General features: G+C 35.0%; 1 protein-coding gene across 4 annotated transcripts in view; it reads left to right on the top strand.

Annotated features, from left to right (window-relative positions):
- VCAN (versican) overlaps positions 1-18,073 on the top strand; it is a 103,679-nt gene that overhangs the window by 38,450 nt on the left and 47,156 nt on the right. For 2 of the 4 annotated variants that reach the window (XM_016123176.2, XM_036225501.1), the window contains exons 6-7: positions 362-655; positions 5,951-8,725. In XM_016123176.2, the coding sequence (XP_015978662.2) occupies positions 362-655; positions 5,951-8,725 (3,069 nt within the window). The remainder of the gene's footprint in view (positions 1-361; positions 656-5,950; positions 8,726-18,073) is intronic. The other 2 variants (XM_036225502.1, XM_036225503.1) reach the window with 1 other exon arrangement.

The raw sequence follows: 18,073 nt of genomic DNA, 5'->3' as shown, positions 1-18,073 counted from the left end.
TCTTTTATTAAAGAGAAACTCATTTCCTGGGCAATAAGCCAAAGAATCACTTGGAAGAAACTGTTCATCTTAAAGAATTTATTGTAACTTTATTGTCACATGACTTCTTCGTAATATACCCACAGGTCATAGAAGCAGTCATGTGACAATGAAATTTATATATATAATGAAACTTTTCTGGTGTGTGTTATTTTCGATCATACATGAATAATAACAAAATTAAATAACCATTACGTTTTCTGCTTTAAAGTGTCAGAAGCTCCTACCATGTCATGAAAAAAGTATTACGTGCTACCTCCCTCCCCCAACTGGAAAGGAATGAATAGTAACACTTAGGGTTTTTTCCCTCTTCTTTTTTCAGGTGATGTATTCCACATCACTGCTCCCAATAAATTCACCTATAAGGAGGCTGAAGAAGAGTGTAAAAACCAGGATGCTCGGCTGGCAACAGTTGGGGAACTCCACGCGGCTTGGAGGAACGGCCTTGACCAGTGCGATTACGGGTGGCTGATGGACGCCAGCGTTCGCCACCCTGTGACTGTGGCCAGGGCCCAGTGTGGAGGTGGTTTACTTGGGGTGAGAACCCTGTATCGTTTTGAGAACCAGACAGGCTTCCCTCCCCCTGATAGCAGATTTGATGCCTACTGCTTTAAACGTAAGTGTTTGATACCTTTTTAAAAGTTACAGATAAAAAAAATAATAATAATTCAAAGGTATGCGTTGATGTTCAACTAGCAATTGGAATGGATTCCATGTCTTGCTTTGTGTGCACAGAATGGAAATAATTCAGTGACTTTCAAAAGCAAGCAAATGGAACAGCAGCGAGATGGTTAAAACAACGGGAAGTTTGACAAATGGTTTTTTTAAATGGGATGAGGAAATGTCAAGTTCAAGTCTGCAGTGTGCTATTGCACCACAGAATATTTTTCTGATTAGTTACTGTATATTAATAACAGTCCTTAAGTACAATTAGATAGTTGGTACTTTAACACTGAGGCCAACCGTGGCTGAATTGAATCCTTGAATTCTATTTATTTTGTCTTTGTTCGGTATGTCTTTCTTTGAAATGGCAGAGAATTTAAATTTCAGTAATTGCAGGTAAGTACTTGGAACTGACAAGGATAATCATAACATTGAATTGGTACCTAAAAATGAACCATGCTATAAATAAAATATTTCATTTTATTTCAAGTAATAGAATATGTGCCTTCTAAAATGTAATTATCTAATATCATATTGACATAAAATATATATTCCTTGTAAGGCATAACAAAGGCTATCTTCAGTTAGATTCACTGCCTAAAATTGATTATAAGTAACATTTTCAACATTCATGATGTAATTATTTAAAATTTTCAAATTACCTTAATGTATTTTATCAACAGTAGTCACATGACTTAGTATCATGCATGTAGAATGCTTGCTTAAACAAGCAAGTAATCCATGGTCTTATAATATTTACTGCAAGGTCTATATTGTGACAGCTAAACAAAGGTCTCCTAGAATTTTGGCTGATCTTGAGTATTTTCAAGATAGAGTCATGTTATATTGAAATATAGTGTTAAGGTTCTACTATTTCCAATATATCTGGTTATAGCAATATGTAACTGAAATGAGTAGAAAATACATTAGCTTATTATGTAATTGGTTTCTAAAGTGAAATATACAGGCATTCTTTATTAACCAAAAGACACAGAGCTGTGATGTCTGACTATTCAGTAGCATAAATGTTAGTGCAGTGGAAAGACTGATTTCATATATTGCTGTCTCCCAGCTAAAATGCCTCTGCTTGGCTCTCTTCCCATGGACTCAACTTTCTGAGTGTTAAAGCCACGTGTTCTAATCAGTGCACTACAAACTAGCTATAAAAAACCATGGAAAATACAAGCTTTTGCTCCTAAACCCTGAAACAACAAAAAAGTCTTCCTAAGTCATTTTCAGGAAAATAAAACAACAATAACAAAAACCTATCTCTAAAAGTAGAAAGGTATGCATTCTTTTAAGCCACATTCTGGTTAACTGTGATTTTCAGGCAGTTCAAGCTCTAGGATCAGTTTTACATTAAGTGACTAATATGATTAAGGAACAAAATCAGATTGGTTTTTGTTGGGGTGAAGAGATTAGAAAGGTTAAATTAGGGAAGGAGTAGAATTTTTTAACTTTATTACATTCCTGGATTATATTTTCTTGTGCTTTATAAAACTGTCACTAAAAAACTTTTAAACAATGTTTTTAAAGTAAAATTTAAAACCAAAGCCTATCTGTATCCACAAGGAATTCATTTCTATATGTTTTAAATTATTTATTTAAATGGGCCATTCACATGAATGTATGAAATAACAAAGTACTAAGATTCAAATATAAACAACCACATACTAAAAATCTACATAAAATCTTTTAAAAGTTGGAATGTTTAGATCCGTTGTTTTTTCTCTAATTCATTTGAATCTATATAATTTGGGAGTATATAACCTGCAAATATAATGGTTCAAGTTATGTTTTTTTCCCACCTAAGCTAAAAGCAAGATTCTTATTTATTTCTTCCCTAAGATCCAATAATATTCAAAATTTATTCAGCACCACAAAAGGTTTAGAAGGTTTGATTATAACATAAAAACCTTTCTTGAGCCACATGCAATGCCAACAGTTTTCTCAAATTTCTAATTCATTTTTTAAAGAATATATATATATATATATATATATATACACACACATTTTTGAAGAGTTTGAAAAATATTCTCCAAATGACTTCTGTTCACTTTTACCACATAGTTGAGTAGTAACTGAATTCTGTAGAGTAAATTTTGTTGAGATATGGCCCTATAATGTAGGCATTATGGACATGAGTTCAACGAACTATCATCCCACTAATAGGGTTTCTATATGTTATTAGGAAAATCTGCCTCATGTCTCACAACAGAAGCACAGAGAAGATACTCTATAGGACATAACATACCATAAATACAGTGATGTGAAACATATGTGTGGCAGACAGCTGCAAAGGTTGGAAGGGATCTTTTGTGGAAAAGAAGCATGTTGATTTCTGTTGGTTCCTCAGTAATGAAATTGAAGGGACACTGGTAGTTTTCCAAGACAAAAACTTCTCTTTGTGAATGCTCCTTCTGGAGGGACACTTTGAGAATAATCTGGAGTTCTTGCCTTTATAATAATCATCATTAATACAGTGGCATTTATTCTTAAGATTCCTCTTTGTACATATTTGTGTTTAAAAAATTTTTTGTGTGTGTGGTGGGGATAGTGGTTGAAACGAATGGCACAGATGATGAGATATACTGAGTTATGATGGAAATTAGCTGTTAAGTTGATAAAAAATCCACTCAACCCCAAAAAGAAATCTGGGGTGTTCCATTTCAAATAGTAGAAGTAATTAACTTAATTATAAACAGACTTTAACAGGGCTCTAAAATTATTACAAACGCTTGTTTCTGAAAGCAAATTCACATAAACCCTTGCTTTGTAAAGGACATCCTTTGAGACATATTGCTGTCACTTTGCTATGCTCCAGGACTGGATGAAGACAACACCAAGTGGTACAGTAATAATTGACAATGACGTACAGATACTTGTTTACATAGCATTGTAGAAAATTGCTAGCACAGAGCTTGGGTTGGAACATAAGGGGACTTGATTCACAGGCCCTCTGTTTGGCCCTAATGCAGTTATCACCTTCTGTTAATTTCATCAGCCATGGAAATATTCAGAGGGAAAAAGCAAAATTAACTTTTCTTGTTGTTATTAATAATAAGATTAATATTTTTCTAATATGTAATGTGTGTTTATGTTGTTTCCATGAGAACTCTCTTTGTATGTACATTTTACGATTTCCCCAAAGATTGCAATTATTAGACAAACATGATATTTGGCAGTTAAATGAGGTAACAGTTATGGAATTTGAGTGTATAGAGAATTGAATTAAAAGAAAAACCACACTTTGGTTCCTTAAGTTGCTCATGTCAATCAAAATAGACCAGAGCTTCATCCAGTAAATGAATGCAGAAAAAGCTTTTCTTAAGAAAAAGGAGGGAATGGTTATTTGAATGTATTTTCAAAGAGTTTAATTTTTTTAGTTCTTTTTTAAAATAAAATGATAAATAGACTTGAAAGAATATTTAAGTGTACCATAATGTAAGTGGCCATCAAGTTTTCATTATAAAATTGATGAATCTGGGCTTTAAAATGGTCTGTGGAATGACCATATAGCTATTAACAGCTCAAACCAAACCAAAAAAGGAAGAACTTATTACAGCTTGAGTCTGATTTACAAAAAGAATCACATTATTTTATTATGAAGTTTTAAAAATATTTTATTTTTTTAGAGCAGTTTTAGGTTCACAGCAAAATTAAGTGGATGATGCAGCGATTTCTGCTTTACTCCCAGCCCCCACTCAGGTATAGCCTCCCCCATTATCAACATCCCCTTCCAGAGTGGAATATTTATAATAATTGATGAACCCGCATGGATCTGTAATCACTTAAAGTCCATAGTTTACATTAAGGTTCACTTTTTGTGTTGTATATTCTATGGGTTTGGACAAATATGTAATGAAATGTATTTAGCATTCTGGTATCACAGAGAGAAATTTCACTGACCTAGTATCATTACGTTTTGGCAGAGTGGATGGAGCTCAAAGGTATCCAGTTTTGTTTTCCAAGGACTCTTGTTTTGGGAGTAAGACACAAAATATTGTAGATAGTACAGACATAACTCTTATCAGGGGAATAGGCATTACCCAAACAACTGGTCTTAAGTCATACAGAATGTAGCAAAACAATGACTACAAATTTCCTCAGAATAGTTCTTTCTGAATTTAGTGGCAACTAATTTTTGATTATTGAAAGACTGAATTAAAACAACAACAACAACAACAAAAACAAAATCTTTATGTATTAAGCAGCCACATTTCCCCCATGTTGGAAAAGAATCTTGTCTACAACACTCACTTTTATATACAATTTAAATTTCTTTAAACAGGCTAGGCCATTCCCTGTAAATCCAGAGGCATTATAATGTAGCATTTTATGATGACATGTTACTTTTTATTGCCTGAGCCCATTCTTTCTGATGCTCAGGGTTGTTTAAAGTGTTTTGCAATTACAGACCTAAAATATATCATGCGGGTACTTTATTTCCTGTTCTAGGTTTGGGTTTCATGCTAAAGTAAGCCTGGAACCAAGATCCTTAAGAGTTACAAACATAGAACAAAATGTAGAAGCACAACAAATGCCAAGCAGCCTCTGCCAGAAACATTTTGTTATTTATTAGAAACAAGCCTACATTACAGAGTTGAAAGAAAGAAGACGAATGTCCAACACCTGGAATCAAGTGAAGGGCGATTTTAAAAAGTTTAATATCCTGTTTTTATGAAACCCTCCACATTATGGACAATGTAATGGTTTATAAGTAATTTGGGTACATTTGATGTGGCTTTTTGTTGTTTTGCAATCTGAGGCACTCCCACTCCCCTGAGACGCTATGCAGCTTGAGAAAGAGGGAGAAAACTAGAGGCAGGGTACAGAAGCGTCCAGAATGGGAGAGTACTAAGTTCTCCGACTAGGCTTAAAGCTACTGGCCTAGTTTCTAGTAAATCATCTAATTACTGTTTCCGAACTCTGAATTTATATAGTTTTAGGCATCTCCTTATCTTAAAACTACATAATATTCATTTTCTTTAACCAAGAACATTCATTCATACCTATGAGTAAAAGCAGTGATAATCCTTACAATATAAAACAAGTGATAAATTTATGACTATTAAATGTTCAATTGTCTGTCTTTGGCTTAATTTGAGTATGGTTTTTAGACTCCTATCCATCACAAAACACGTTTGGGTCACTCCAAAATACACAGCAGCACTTAACAAACACTGGACGTACGTACAACTTTTTATTAGTAACTTGTCTAATCAACTCTTTGAAATTATTTTTCTAGCTAAACAGAATATATCAGAGGCTACAACCATCGAGCCGAATATCCTTGCAGAAACTGCCTCAGACAGTTTATCCAAAGAACTGCAAATGATACCTGACAGAACTACACCAATCATCCCTGTAATCACTGACTTACCTGTTATTACAACAAAGATTCCTTCTGTGAGAAATATAATCAATTTTGAACAGAAATCCACAGTTCAGTCTCAAGCTGTCACACACAGATTAGCCACTGAATCACCCACACTTGCTAGGAGTACCAAGAAGCCTTGGGCTATAGACTATTACTCACCTTCTGTTTCAGGACAACTTGGAAAGCCAGATATATCTGAAATTCAGGAGGAAGTGCCCCAAAGTACAACTGTCATCTCCCATCATGCTACTGATTCATGGGGTGGTGTCATGGAAGATATACAAACACAAGAATCAGTTACGCAAATTGAAGAAATAGAAGTAGGTCCCTTGGTAACATCTATGGAAATCTCAAAGCATAGTCCTTCTAAGGAATTCTTTGTAACTGAAACACCATTTGTATCTACAACAATGACCCTGGAATCTAAAACTGAAAAGAAAACAGTAAGCAGAATTTCTGAATTGGTGACTACAACCCGCTATGAATTCACCATGGGAGAAGATGATAGTGAAGACAGAACGTTTACAGTTAGATCTGGTCAGAGCACCTTGGTCTTTAGCCAAATACCTGAAATCATTACAGTGTCAAAGACTTCAGAAGACACTACCCATACTCAGCTAGAGGATGTGGAATCAGTCTCAGTATCGACAACTGTCTCACCTGTAACTGTGCCTGACAATGATGGATCATCCATGGACAGCTGGGAAGAAAAACAAACTAATGGTAGAAAAACTGAAGATTTTTTTGGCCAGTATGTATCCACCACATCTTTCCCATCACAGCATCATATGGAAGTAGAATCGTTTTCTTATTCTGGTGATAAAAGATTAGTCAAGGGAATATCCACAGCGATTTATCCCTCCGCACAAACAGAAAAGACACAAGGAAGAGAAAGAACAGAAACACTAAGACCAGAGATGAGAACAGATACTTATACTAATAATGAAATACGGGAAAAGATCACAGAAGATGCATTTACAGAAAAAATCAAGGAAGAAGTCTTCTCTGGAATGAAGTTCCCTACAGCTTCCTCAGAGCAAATTCTTACCGAATCTTCAGTGGAGATAACCAAATCTTTTGAATCCCCAGCAGTGACAACAACAAAACTAAGCATGGTGCCAACAAAGGCAAGATATGTGGAGGAAGACTTTACAACTCCAGTTAGATTAGAAAGAGATGGCTATCAAGATATTACAAAGGATGATGGGGATATTACAACCGTGCATTTCACTCATAGCACTTTAAATGGGGAGGTAGTCACTGTATCCAAATGGCCATGGGACGAAGATAACACAACTGCAAAGCCATTCATGTCCACAGAACATTCAGGCTCTCCAAAATTGCCCACTGTCTTACTTACCACTGTGGGAGTGAGTGGAAAGGATAAAGACATACCAAGTTTCACTGAACATAGAGGAGATAAATTTACTCTTATCCCAGATAGTACTCAAAAGCCACTAGAGAAGTTTACTGAGGAAGACATAACAGACCATGAGAAATTCACAATTAGGTTTCAGCCAACGACATCAATTGGCATTGCAGAAAAGTCAACTTTGAGAGATTCTACAACTGAAGAAAGAGTTCTACCTATCACAAGTACGGCAGGTCAAGTCATTCATGCAACCATAGAAGGAAGTGCTTTAGATGAAGAAGATGTGGATGTCTCTAAGCCCGTATCTACTGTCTCCCAATTTACACACACTTCAGATATGGAAGGATCTGCATTTGTCAATTATAGTAGCACCCAAGAGCCTACTACTTATGTAAACATTTCCCATACCATTCCTCTTTCTATAATTCCCAAGACAGAATGGGGAATGCCAGTATCTTCCATGCCATCAGAAGGTGAAGTTCTAGGTGAACCCTCTCAAGGCATACATGTCATTGATCGGACTCACCTTGAAGCAACCATTTCTCCTGAAACTGTAAGAACAACAAAAGAAATTACACTGGGAAGAATTCCGACTCAGGAAGAATTCCCTTGGGAAGAACAGACTCCAGTCCCTGCTCTCAGTTCTACAGCTGGCACAGCCAAGGAGGCAACACCACCTTCAGATGAACAAGAAAGTGATGGGTCGGCATTTACTGTCTCAGAAGACCAATTGGTGACAGATTCTGAGAGAGTCCCAGTTTTAGAAACAACTCCAATTGGAAAAATTGAGCCCAAAGCAAAAACAGATGAAGGGGTAACACTAACACCAAGCATGGGGCCAAAAGTATCTTTAAGTCGAGGGCCTACACAAAAATATGAGAGAGAAGGTACTAGACCAAGGGAAATTGATAGACTTCACACAATTTCATCATTCGAGACATCCTCTGCATCCACTGAGAAACTGCCTTTCCTTGACAGGGAACCTGGTGAAGAAACAACCAGCGATATGGTAATCATTGCAGAATCAACATCTCGTGTTCCTCCCACTACTGTTGAGGATGTTGTAGCCAAGGAAACAGAAACCGATATTGATAGAGAGTATTTCACAACTTCAAGTACTCCTTCTGCTACACAGCCAACAAGACCACCCACTGAGAAAGGCAAAGAGGCCTTCAGACCTCAGCCATTTTCCACTCCAGAACCCCCGACGGGGACAAAATCCTACTCTGACATAAACATTTTTATTATTGAGGTCAGAGAAAACAAGACAGGTAAGTCTTTGCTTTTTAGACATACCAGCCAAAGCAATCAGCATTTTATCTTGAAAATTACTTTTGGAAAAAAAAAAAATCAACATGCCAAATGCTGCCATTAGAAGATAACTGGAGTGTGAAAAAATTCTGTGTTTTAGCTTCAATATTTGTACAAGAATTGGAAGAATGTGTTAAACAATTTGGAAGAATGTTAGATACAATTTTATTTTAAAAGTCATAAAAGCCCTGCTTTGTCATCTAATATAACCAAATCATCACGTTACATCACTTCAGAACATGCAGAACAAAATGTTTTAATTTCAATGTCTTTCCATGCATTACTACTCAAGTGTAGTACTAGACCGTGTTAACATTCCATTGGTCTTTAACTATTAACCTTCAGTACTTACATTGTGGACAGCTAAACTGTATTTCATATTCCTAGGCCTGACATCTAAAGGTTTATTTTGTTTTTTTCTCTTCCAGGATTTTGCAGGTTTATTATATGACTAATGGTGGGTAATAGGTCTGTCATTTAAACGTTATTTTCATGCAAGTTCAATGCATTTTTAAGCTGTTGTTTTTGGGTATTTTAACAAGGCTTTAAATATTTAGAACAAATACAGTCTAGCTCAGTTCCGGGAAATTCCATAATACATTGTATCAAATATAATTTTAGAAGGTGGATATGTTAGCATTATGTCTGTTCCCTAAAGCCAAGCTATAATGTTATTTATTTTATGATCTAATTATTTTATCTCTAGGAATATTTGCTATGTCTCTTATTTTGCACAAATATTTTATTTCTCTGGCAAAATGCTTAAAAGCTGTTTTCTTTTTTAAGACTAAGAGTTGAAATGTTCATTATTTCTTCCTAAAAGTCATACAACATCATCTTTTTTATTTTGGTAAGATGGGTTAAGAATATATAACTCATACAGTTCAATAGATCAATTCAGGTTTGTCTCTTTCCAATTTAGAAGTTCAGATCATTGATTTTAGTTAAGTCTCTGTATGCTAGTTTTAATATGTGAATTAAATGAATAAATACTCATTTTTTCTAGACATGGTTCTGAGAAGTTGGGCTAGAAGAATTTTCTAGCAGGTTTTCTCTCTTACTTTTGGGATATTTCCCTCAGGGTATCATTTTTCGTAAGAGTGATGTTATCCTCATTTGAGTGCTCAGGATTGTGCCTGCTGGGAAAAAACAGGTGACTCTATTATCAAGTCAGCTGCCTTGCAATATTGTAGGTGGAAACTTCGGCTTCAACTACCCAGTATTTTCTCAGTGTAAAAGCTTTTGTGGATGAAGTGAGTAGCAGAGATGGTAACACATTTCCAGAATATTGAAGTTAATTTTCACTTTCCTATACAGTTGAAAGAGGCCAGGATTGGAGCATTATTTTTCTGTTTCTCAGAGACCATAACATATTTCCTCTCTCTTCCATTCCTTTTCTACCTCTTGGAACTGGAGCTGGAGAAAGATGAGTTGCCAAGCAGTGGGAATGAGGGTTGCCGTTAGTAGGGTTGGAAGAGTGACAAGAAGGTATTACTATAAAGAGCAAGAAGTGAAGAGAAGCAAAAAGGAATTACTACTCACTTAATTTGAGAATTAAAATATTATTTGAATGAATAACTATGCAGCAGTTTTTCCAAATTTACTCTTTCGTTAGTATAGATATTAAGTTGAATCAAGTGATCTAGAAAACAGTAAAAAGTGTTCTGCATTTAAAAACTCTTCTAAATGGCAAACTGTGTGTTAAGGTGAGATTTATCAAATTACAAAATGCGAAAGTGAAACTTGATCTCCCTGAAAGAGTTGGCAGTCATTGGGGTGGGGGAAAACCAACTGAGTTTATAAATGGTTACTCAGAATGGAGGGTCTTGGTAATCTAACCCAGAAACCATTTATACAAAGGTGCATATTTATATTTGAGTTGTGAACTTAATTCAGCCGAATTTGAGAGACATGACTAGGTGTTTCCCCTTCTTTCTTCCACTTTTAAAACATAAGATCATGATTTGTCTTTGAACTAATTTTTATTCAACATTGATAACAATAGATCAGAAAACTCTGTGGACAGGGCATACTTTGCTAGCTCCCTCAGGACAGGATTCCAGTGTGTGTGTGAGTGTTTGGGGAGCCTGTATCTGTCTAGCTTTCTCTCCATTCCTCTTTCTCCTATCATTCCTCATTTCTCTCCATTCCTCTTTCTCCTTTGCTTTATATAAGCCATTCTCCTTATGACTAAAAGCATAATATTTATTGTCTCAACAAAACAGTGACGTTTGCTCAGATCCAACTGCTTACTTTTACTTATTTTATTTTATTTGTTTCCTATAAAAAATTTAGTTTTTCATGCATTTTGAACTTTAGCAAGGAAAAACCCTACAGCAGCTGTTAAATTAATGAGTTCTAAGGCAGGTGTACATTTTTCCAGACTGGAAAATCCTTGGTACATGTATGAACTTGTATAAAGTTAAGGACAAACATAGAATTGACCTCTACACGTACTGAATATACAAGTAAGCAAAAATACCACCCATACTACACTAAACCAAGGCATTCATAATTTTTTTTGCTGCACTCAGCAAGTTATATAAATCTTGATTTTTTTTTTTTTTGTTTTACTGCTCTGAAACAAAACATGCTACTCAGAACACGTTTATGTTATGTTTGCTTAAATGGATCTTAATAGTAACTTAAGGTGCTGTTGCTAGAGGGTAACTATAGTTAGCAGTTAAAAAAATCTGAAGGAACTTTTCAGCTCATAAAAGTTTTATGAGCTGAAAAATGCTATGGGGTGTGTTTAACAGTGGTTCAGGGGATACTGAAAACATGACTCCTGTCTATTTCAGGAGTAATTTGCACACCTGCATTTTGAAAAATTATTAAAAGGTTTTCTTTGTGAACATGCATGAAGTCTATAGGATTTAATGGTATAGAAAGAGTTTCTACAATTCTGGGCTTCTTTTTTTCTAAAAAAAGAAAGACTATCTTTTCTCTGAATCATCTGAAGTATCACAGGTTAGTGAGGCGAAACTGAATTTTTTACAACACTGATATATGTTATCTTAAATAAAATGATAATTTGGAAATACGCAAACATAATTATGTAAATGCTTATAGTTTTAACCTTAAAAGAAATGGCTTATTTATTTTTTAAAAAACAAGCTCATGAATGCTGCATACTACTTTCAGGCCATCTTAATGTTATTTGTCTTGTCAAGTGTTCTTTTATAATTTATATCTATCTAAGTCTGAGAAAGATAATTTGGGCCTCTAAATTAGAATTTATTTTGTTCAATTTCCTTATTGAAAATTATGGTGCTTTATTGCTTACATCATTCAGAAAAAACTCTCATGTGATTAATTCCATCCTCACTTTTGTTTGTACATTCAAGAAATGTACATAAAGCTAAAGACTCATTTTATGAATATGATAGTGTCAAGGAGAGGTAAAGAAGAGAGAACATTGGCTGTGAAAACAGGAGATTTCTGGGAAAATGCTAATATTTGATTGTATAGTCATTTTTTAAAAGGTAATGTTTATATGAGATAGTTTCACATAATTTTTAATTGCATATTTTTTATCCTTATAGAATTTATTCTGTGGAAAAATACTTTCATGTTTTTTATTATAAGATCAGATTCTTTCAAAGTCTTATTCAGGACCTTCATATTTTGAGTAGATAACAGTGGCTGTTCTGGTTAATGTTTGAGAGGTTGAGACAGGAGCCCCACTTTCTTGAAACCTCCCCATTATGCCCTGTGGTAGTTTCTAAAGTAATGGTACCTCAGAATAGCTAGAAAAATAATGATGTTATCTAGATAACTCAAAGCAGAAACAATTACTCATTCCTGAGTATATTGCTTTTTATAAAGTAAAAACATTTTTTAAATTGGTTTGATTATCAATACTTTCTCTCACTATAATGATATACATTTCTTATCATTTACCTTTGAATAATTTTGTATAATGCTGAATAAAGCAAATCAAGCAAATCTAGCTTAAACCATATTGATGCCTTGTGTAATTCAGATAATATCCGGTTACATTTCAGAATATCACATGTATGTGCAGCACCTTTTACATATATTAGCATGTTTCAACTGTTGAGAAAATTTGTGAGACTAGGGAAAATATAACAGATAAGCAAACGGCGGCACACTGGGTCTAACACTGTTGGCACTGGGTGTAATAGTCTTGGCACTCCTTGGAGCATTTCTGCAGTGAGGCAATTCTCTCGCCTGATGAACTCACAGGAGTGATGACCCCCTACTGGCTCAGGTGCTGACCTGTCCATCAATTCCTGAAAGAGCATAGACTCTGGAAAAACTGGCTTCTCATTGGCATTCTATTGAATTGTTAAAAGTAGATGACTTAGGTTTAGTTTGCTGCTACTGTGGAGTACTGTGCATGCTATTCAGAGGACTGCCATGGCAAGAGAATAGCATGCTGAAATTGGTAGCCCTGTTTGTGGGCTGCTTCCTTTCTGCAAATTTTGGAGCATATGCCAGAAAGTTGATGGGGCTGGTGCTTGCACACTTGAGTAGTTCCCTTCGCTGAGCTCCAGCTGTGGCTCCCTGCCAGAGAAGCACATTTTTTTGCGGAGCATTAGGTTGGCTTCCCCACCACCCTCCTTGTCCACCCCAAGGTCTAGAAAAGGATCAAGTTTCTCTTCTGTTTGTCAAATAACGAAAAAGAAATAGACTATCTATCTTCCCTTCATTTCTACAGAACAAAGAAAAGAACTGACCTTAATATTTTTAAATTATTAATGTGCTTAAAAATGCTCTACAGACCAAAGTTTGCCTTTTTAAAAAGCCCTTCTGCATAAAATCTTTTGTATATATAACACAAACATGTACATACGACTCATATCCAATCTCAAATTTTAAAATACTCTATGAAAGTTTTATTCATTTAAGAAATTGAAATTGTTTTCTTTACAGGTTGAGGTTCAATAATTAAAGACAAGTTCCATAGATAGCCAAAAGGAACTTTGTTATCCTCTTCCTAACATGAACCTATACCTTTTTTTTTTTCTGAAAATGACATTTGCAATTACAACTTACCATTATCAAAACTGCTGTAGGGGGCAGGTTATCCAAAGACAAATACTGCTTAGCTATCATTGGCAGTGACCTTGAGAGAAAGGCTCACATTGCCTTCCACCAGAATTCAGTCAATCAAAGATTGTCTTCAAGTAAAGATACAGATATTAAAAGGGCACAAAATAAACATAAACCATGGCCCCTGCTCCCAAGGACTTTAAATGCATTTTGGAGAACCAATATCAATACAATCAAATATAATTGCAGAATAGAAATATATAATTGCACAATAAATGATGTGGTACTGGCTGTGAATGGTAGATAAGGTCAGTAAAAGAAAGAATCAATGACGGTAGAGAAGTCAGCGAAGATTTCATTTAGTAGGAAGAAACTTAAACCTGTCCTAGTGGAGGGTAGATCAAAACAAATGAATGGGGACAAGTTATTAGGTTAGTGCTTCCCAACCTAAGCGCAAAAGTGGAGCTAAGGAGGCCCAAGTATAACCAAGCATTTTATTGGATGACAGAGAGGGCATGGCCTGCTTCAGGGAAGAATATCTTCTAAGGATTCACCAGGAAACTTATGTAGGTTTCTAGAAACCAAACGTATTCAGCCAACTTCTTCAGGAGAGTGTTCTCACACTACTTTTCTGTTCTTCAGTGATTCATACTTTTTGATAAAGATAGCATCTTCTGTAGGTTAAGTACATTTAACTTTTCAAGATATAGTCCCATGAAGTGTCATGGTTCACAATCACACAGTGGTAGAGTTAAATTAAAGGACTTCGTAAAGAGTGGGCTGCATATTCCAAAAGATGATTTATAGGTTTATGACATCTTAATTCAAGTGGACTTTGAATTAGTAGTATTACAGAAGGAGGTGCTATAAATTGGAGAATCAAGAGTCAATCTCTCTTTTGCTTATCTGCAATGCAGACCCAGGAATTTCTTGATTTCTTTGTCAGTTTTAGTTTCTTTTTTGTCAGTACAATGGATGTCATAGCTATTATTGTGTAGAAAGAATAATCTTTTCTAAACTTTGATCCATACTCTTTTTCCAAATTACAGGGATTATGAAGTAAGAAAGATGATCACATGTATACATATGTGTATGCTCATACACATATATACATAAACACACATATATGTATACACACCTATACATATAATATACAAATCTATTTTTCTCAATTATTCAACAAATAATCAAATAATTATCATGAACTAGTTTCTACACTAGAACTTGATTTTTGAGCACACTCTTTGTGATATTCTAAATGAAATGGATGAGTAGTCGATTTGCTCCATAGGATACGGAAGAGGTGGTTGATGTAGTGGAAAGAGCCTTTGGAAACAGATCTAGGTTCATTGTCAAACTTGTTATTCGTGATCTGTTTGTTCTTGAATAAACTGCTTAATCTCGATAGGCCTCAGTTGTTATAACATTAAAAATATATAATAATACCACAAACTCACCAAATGCTTAAAGGAGAAAGAGATCTCTTTAAGGACTTGCCAAGCTCTCTGATAGGCATGTCACACATTTAATGCTCCATGACAACCAAGAACCAAGCACATGCCCGGCACATGGGAACAACTTAGTACAAATTAATCCCCTCTCAGCTTTAGGAATTATTTTATTCTGAACTTCTAACTGTAGGAAAATTTAAATTATTTTGTACTAAACAGGTAAAAATCAAATTATCTTAAAATTCAGAATGATTTATACCATGGGGAGCCATATTTAGTTATATTTACAGTATCTGCTTGACTGCAAGTGCTTGTTAAAATTTTAATTCTCTATGGATTGTGTGTGTGGTTTTTTTTTTTTTTTTTTGGTGATGCCATTTTGGGTACAAATCAGAAGCAGCTGCAGCCCTTATTTAACATTCATTCAAATACAGTATTGATTCTACAGTACCTATGTGTAGGATTCATTAGATTTCTGCTCTTTCATGTGTGAAAAGAGCACCCTGAAAAAAAAGAGCTTTTTCCAAATTCTTTATAAATTATTCCAGGTATTAGGCCTAACCTCTTCTTGCATATTCACAAGCTGCATGGGCATTTTCTGCTGTCTTTTGTTGTTGTCAAGAACCCCCCTCCCCCACTCCCAGTTCTCTACACAGGGATTACATTCTTCTTTATTAATATCTCTTAGATCATTCATTTGTTCAATGAATAAAAAATATTCACAAGCCCAGACAGCGTTCAGTACTTTGGGGTATGGAGGAGAGAGTAGCCAAAGGGAGAGACGTTAATGGCGAAAGGGGTAATAGGAATAAAGGAAAAGAAAAATGTTCTCTTAGATTTCATTTTAATGAGGTAAAGCTGAGACCTCTATGTTTTAAAGAAGGCATTGACTATTTTTGTCAGTTTACAAAACATTACACCTCAGTGAAGCTAGTTTGTGAGGTATAAAAAGAAGAATTGATAATTCAATAGCTTCATTGACAGAATGATTTCAAGAATGGCCCTACTTGGGGGTGGTAGGGATGATGATATGTTTGGTAAAAACTGTAGTATATATTTTTTTTCACTTGTGTAAAAGTACTTTCCATTTTTTTACAACATTATTGAAGCTATGTAAGTGTAAAGAAATCAAATGTAAAATATTCTTTCACCCTAGGGCATCATGTGGACAACTGAGAACCTATTTTATAGCATTAAAAATTGGTATTCCTTAGAGAGATATGCCAGTGTTTAGACTTTTGAGTATGACTCTGGAGGGAAATACCTATCTATTACCAGGAAGGCTATCACTATTCTTAAATAGAATAATTTGATTCTTTGGAGGAAAATAAATTATAGTGAATATTCTAAATACTTGCTAGAATTACTATGATAATGTATAAAATATAAAGTGTTTCTCCATAAATTAAAATCTAAATAAATTTTTAAACTGGAAAAAAAAATCTCTGGGATGAGAGGAAAAGTTTAATTATAGTTTAACATCTATGTCTATGAAAAATGTACATATTTTGTCACAGTATTATACCTAGACTTGCTTTTGCACATGTACAATCAGTAAGCTCTACCTTGACTGGCTTCTAGTGACTTCATCTTTTGGCTTTGTACCACAGTATTCCTGGTTTTTCACAGAGTAATTTGGTTGCTTTGGCCATATGATGTATATACGGGGTTTCTGAAAATTTTGGTTTTTCTAAGTTGAGAAAGGGAAAAGTAAATATAATGTATAATTCTGAGAGTATAATAGAATATAGTATAAATATTATTTTTCACTTTCTTGCAATCTCGCCTTGCTCTGCTTTTTAGGGGAGCCATTTTACTATCTGAAGATAAATCATTCTCTATCAATCTCTTCACACCCACCCCCAGGAAATATTTTAGAGATTTATTGAAACAAAATCAATCAGTCAAGCTACTCTGGCTGGGAAAAAGAAAACACTGTAATCTACAGCTTAGTTGGGAAGGCAACTCAAAATAATTAGTAAGCAAAAGAGTATATAATAAAGGAAATTGCTTGCTTTAGTAAAAAGAAAAATAGTGGTAATATGAAGGAAGTTAATATAAGAACCATCTTTAGCAGGCAAAGTCTCAGAATCAACCACCCAGTTTACCTGGGAGGGCCCAGAGGTTCACCAACCAGGCACCGAACAGCCAGTTAACCAACCACGATGTGATTCCATGCTAAAATTTGAGAAACCCCAGGAAATCACTCAGTGCGTAAATATTGCTCTATTGCTCGCACTGCTTCTCAACCCTGGCTGTATCTTAGAATCAGCAGGGAGCCTCCAAACGACAACAACAACGACAACAACAACAAACCCCTACCTTATCCCCCACCAGACAGCTTGAATCTGAACTTTTAGTGGTTGGCTCAGGCATTTGTATCTTTTGTTACGTTCTTCTCTTAAATTTGCTTCATTTATTTAATTTTTATTAGTAGTAGCTGTATTTTTTAATGCAGCCCATGTGATTTGGAAGCGCAGAGAGGGCTGAACACTCCTAGTAAATTAAAGGACCTGCAGACAGCTGGCTGAAATACAGACATGCTTGGGGAAGGGGCTGCTTCAAGCTTCTGACAGTTTAAGCCGTACTTTACCAATTTCCAGGAGGAAAAAATTATTTCTGATTCTATCTCCCTTGAGTGAAATGGAGGTCTCTGATCATACTTTGGGAAGTGTAACTTTTGTCACAAATGTTAAACGAACCTTGACATCAGTGAGGAAGAAAATAGAATTAAATATAATTGAAACACATGTTTTTTAAACATTTTGGACATAATTATAATTGACTCAGAAGCGATACTGAAGGATGGAGAATATATTTAGAATTACTCAGAACTGC

The sequence above is a fragment of the Rousettus aegyptiacus genome, unplaced genomic scaffold (genome assembly GCF_014176215.1).
Source record: "Rousettus aegyptiacus isolate mRouAeg1 unplaced genomic scaffold, mRouAeg1.p scaffold_m13_p_8, whole genome shotgun sequence".
Taxonomy (NCBI): domain Eukaryota; kingdom Metazoa; phylum Chordata; class Mammalia; order Chiroptera; family Pteropodidae; genus Rousettus; species Rousettus aegyptiacus.
The sequence above is the reverse complement of the archived record's forward strand: the minus strand, read 5'-3'. Positions and strand labels throughout refer to the sequence as shown.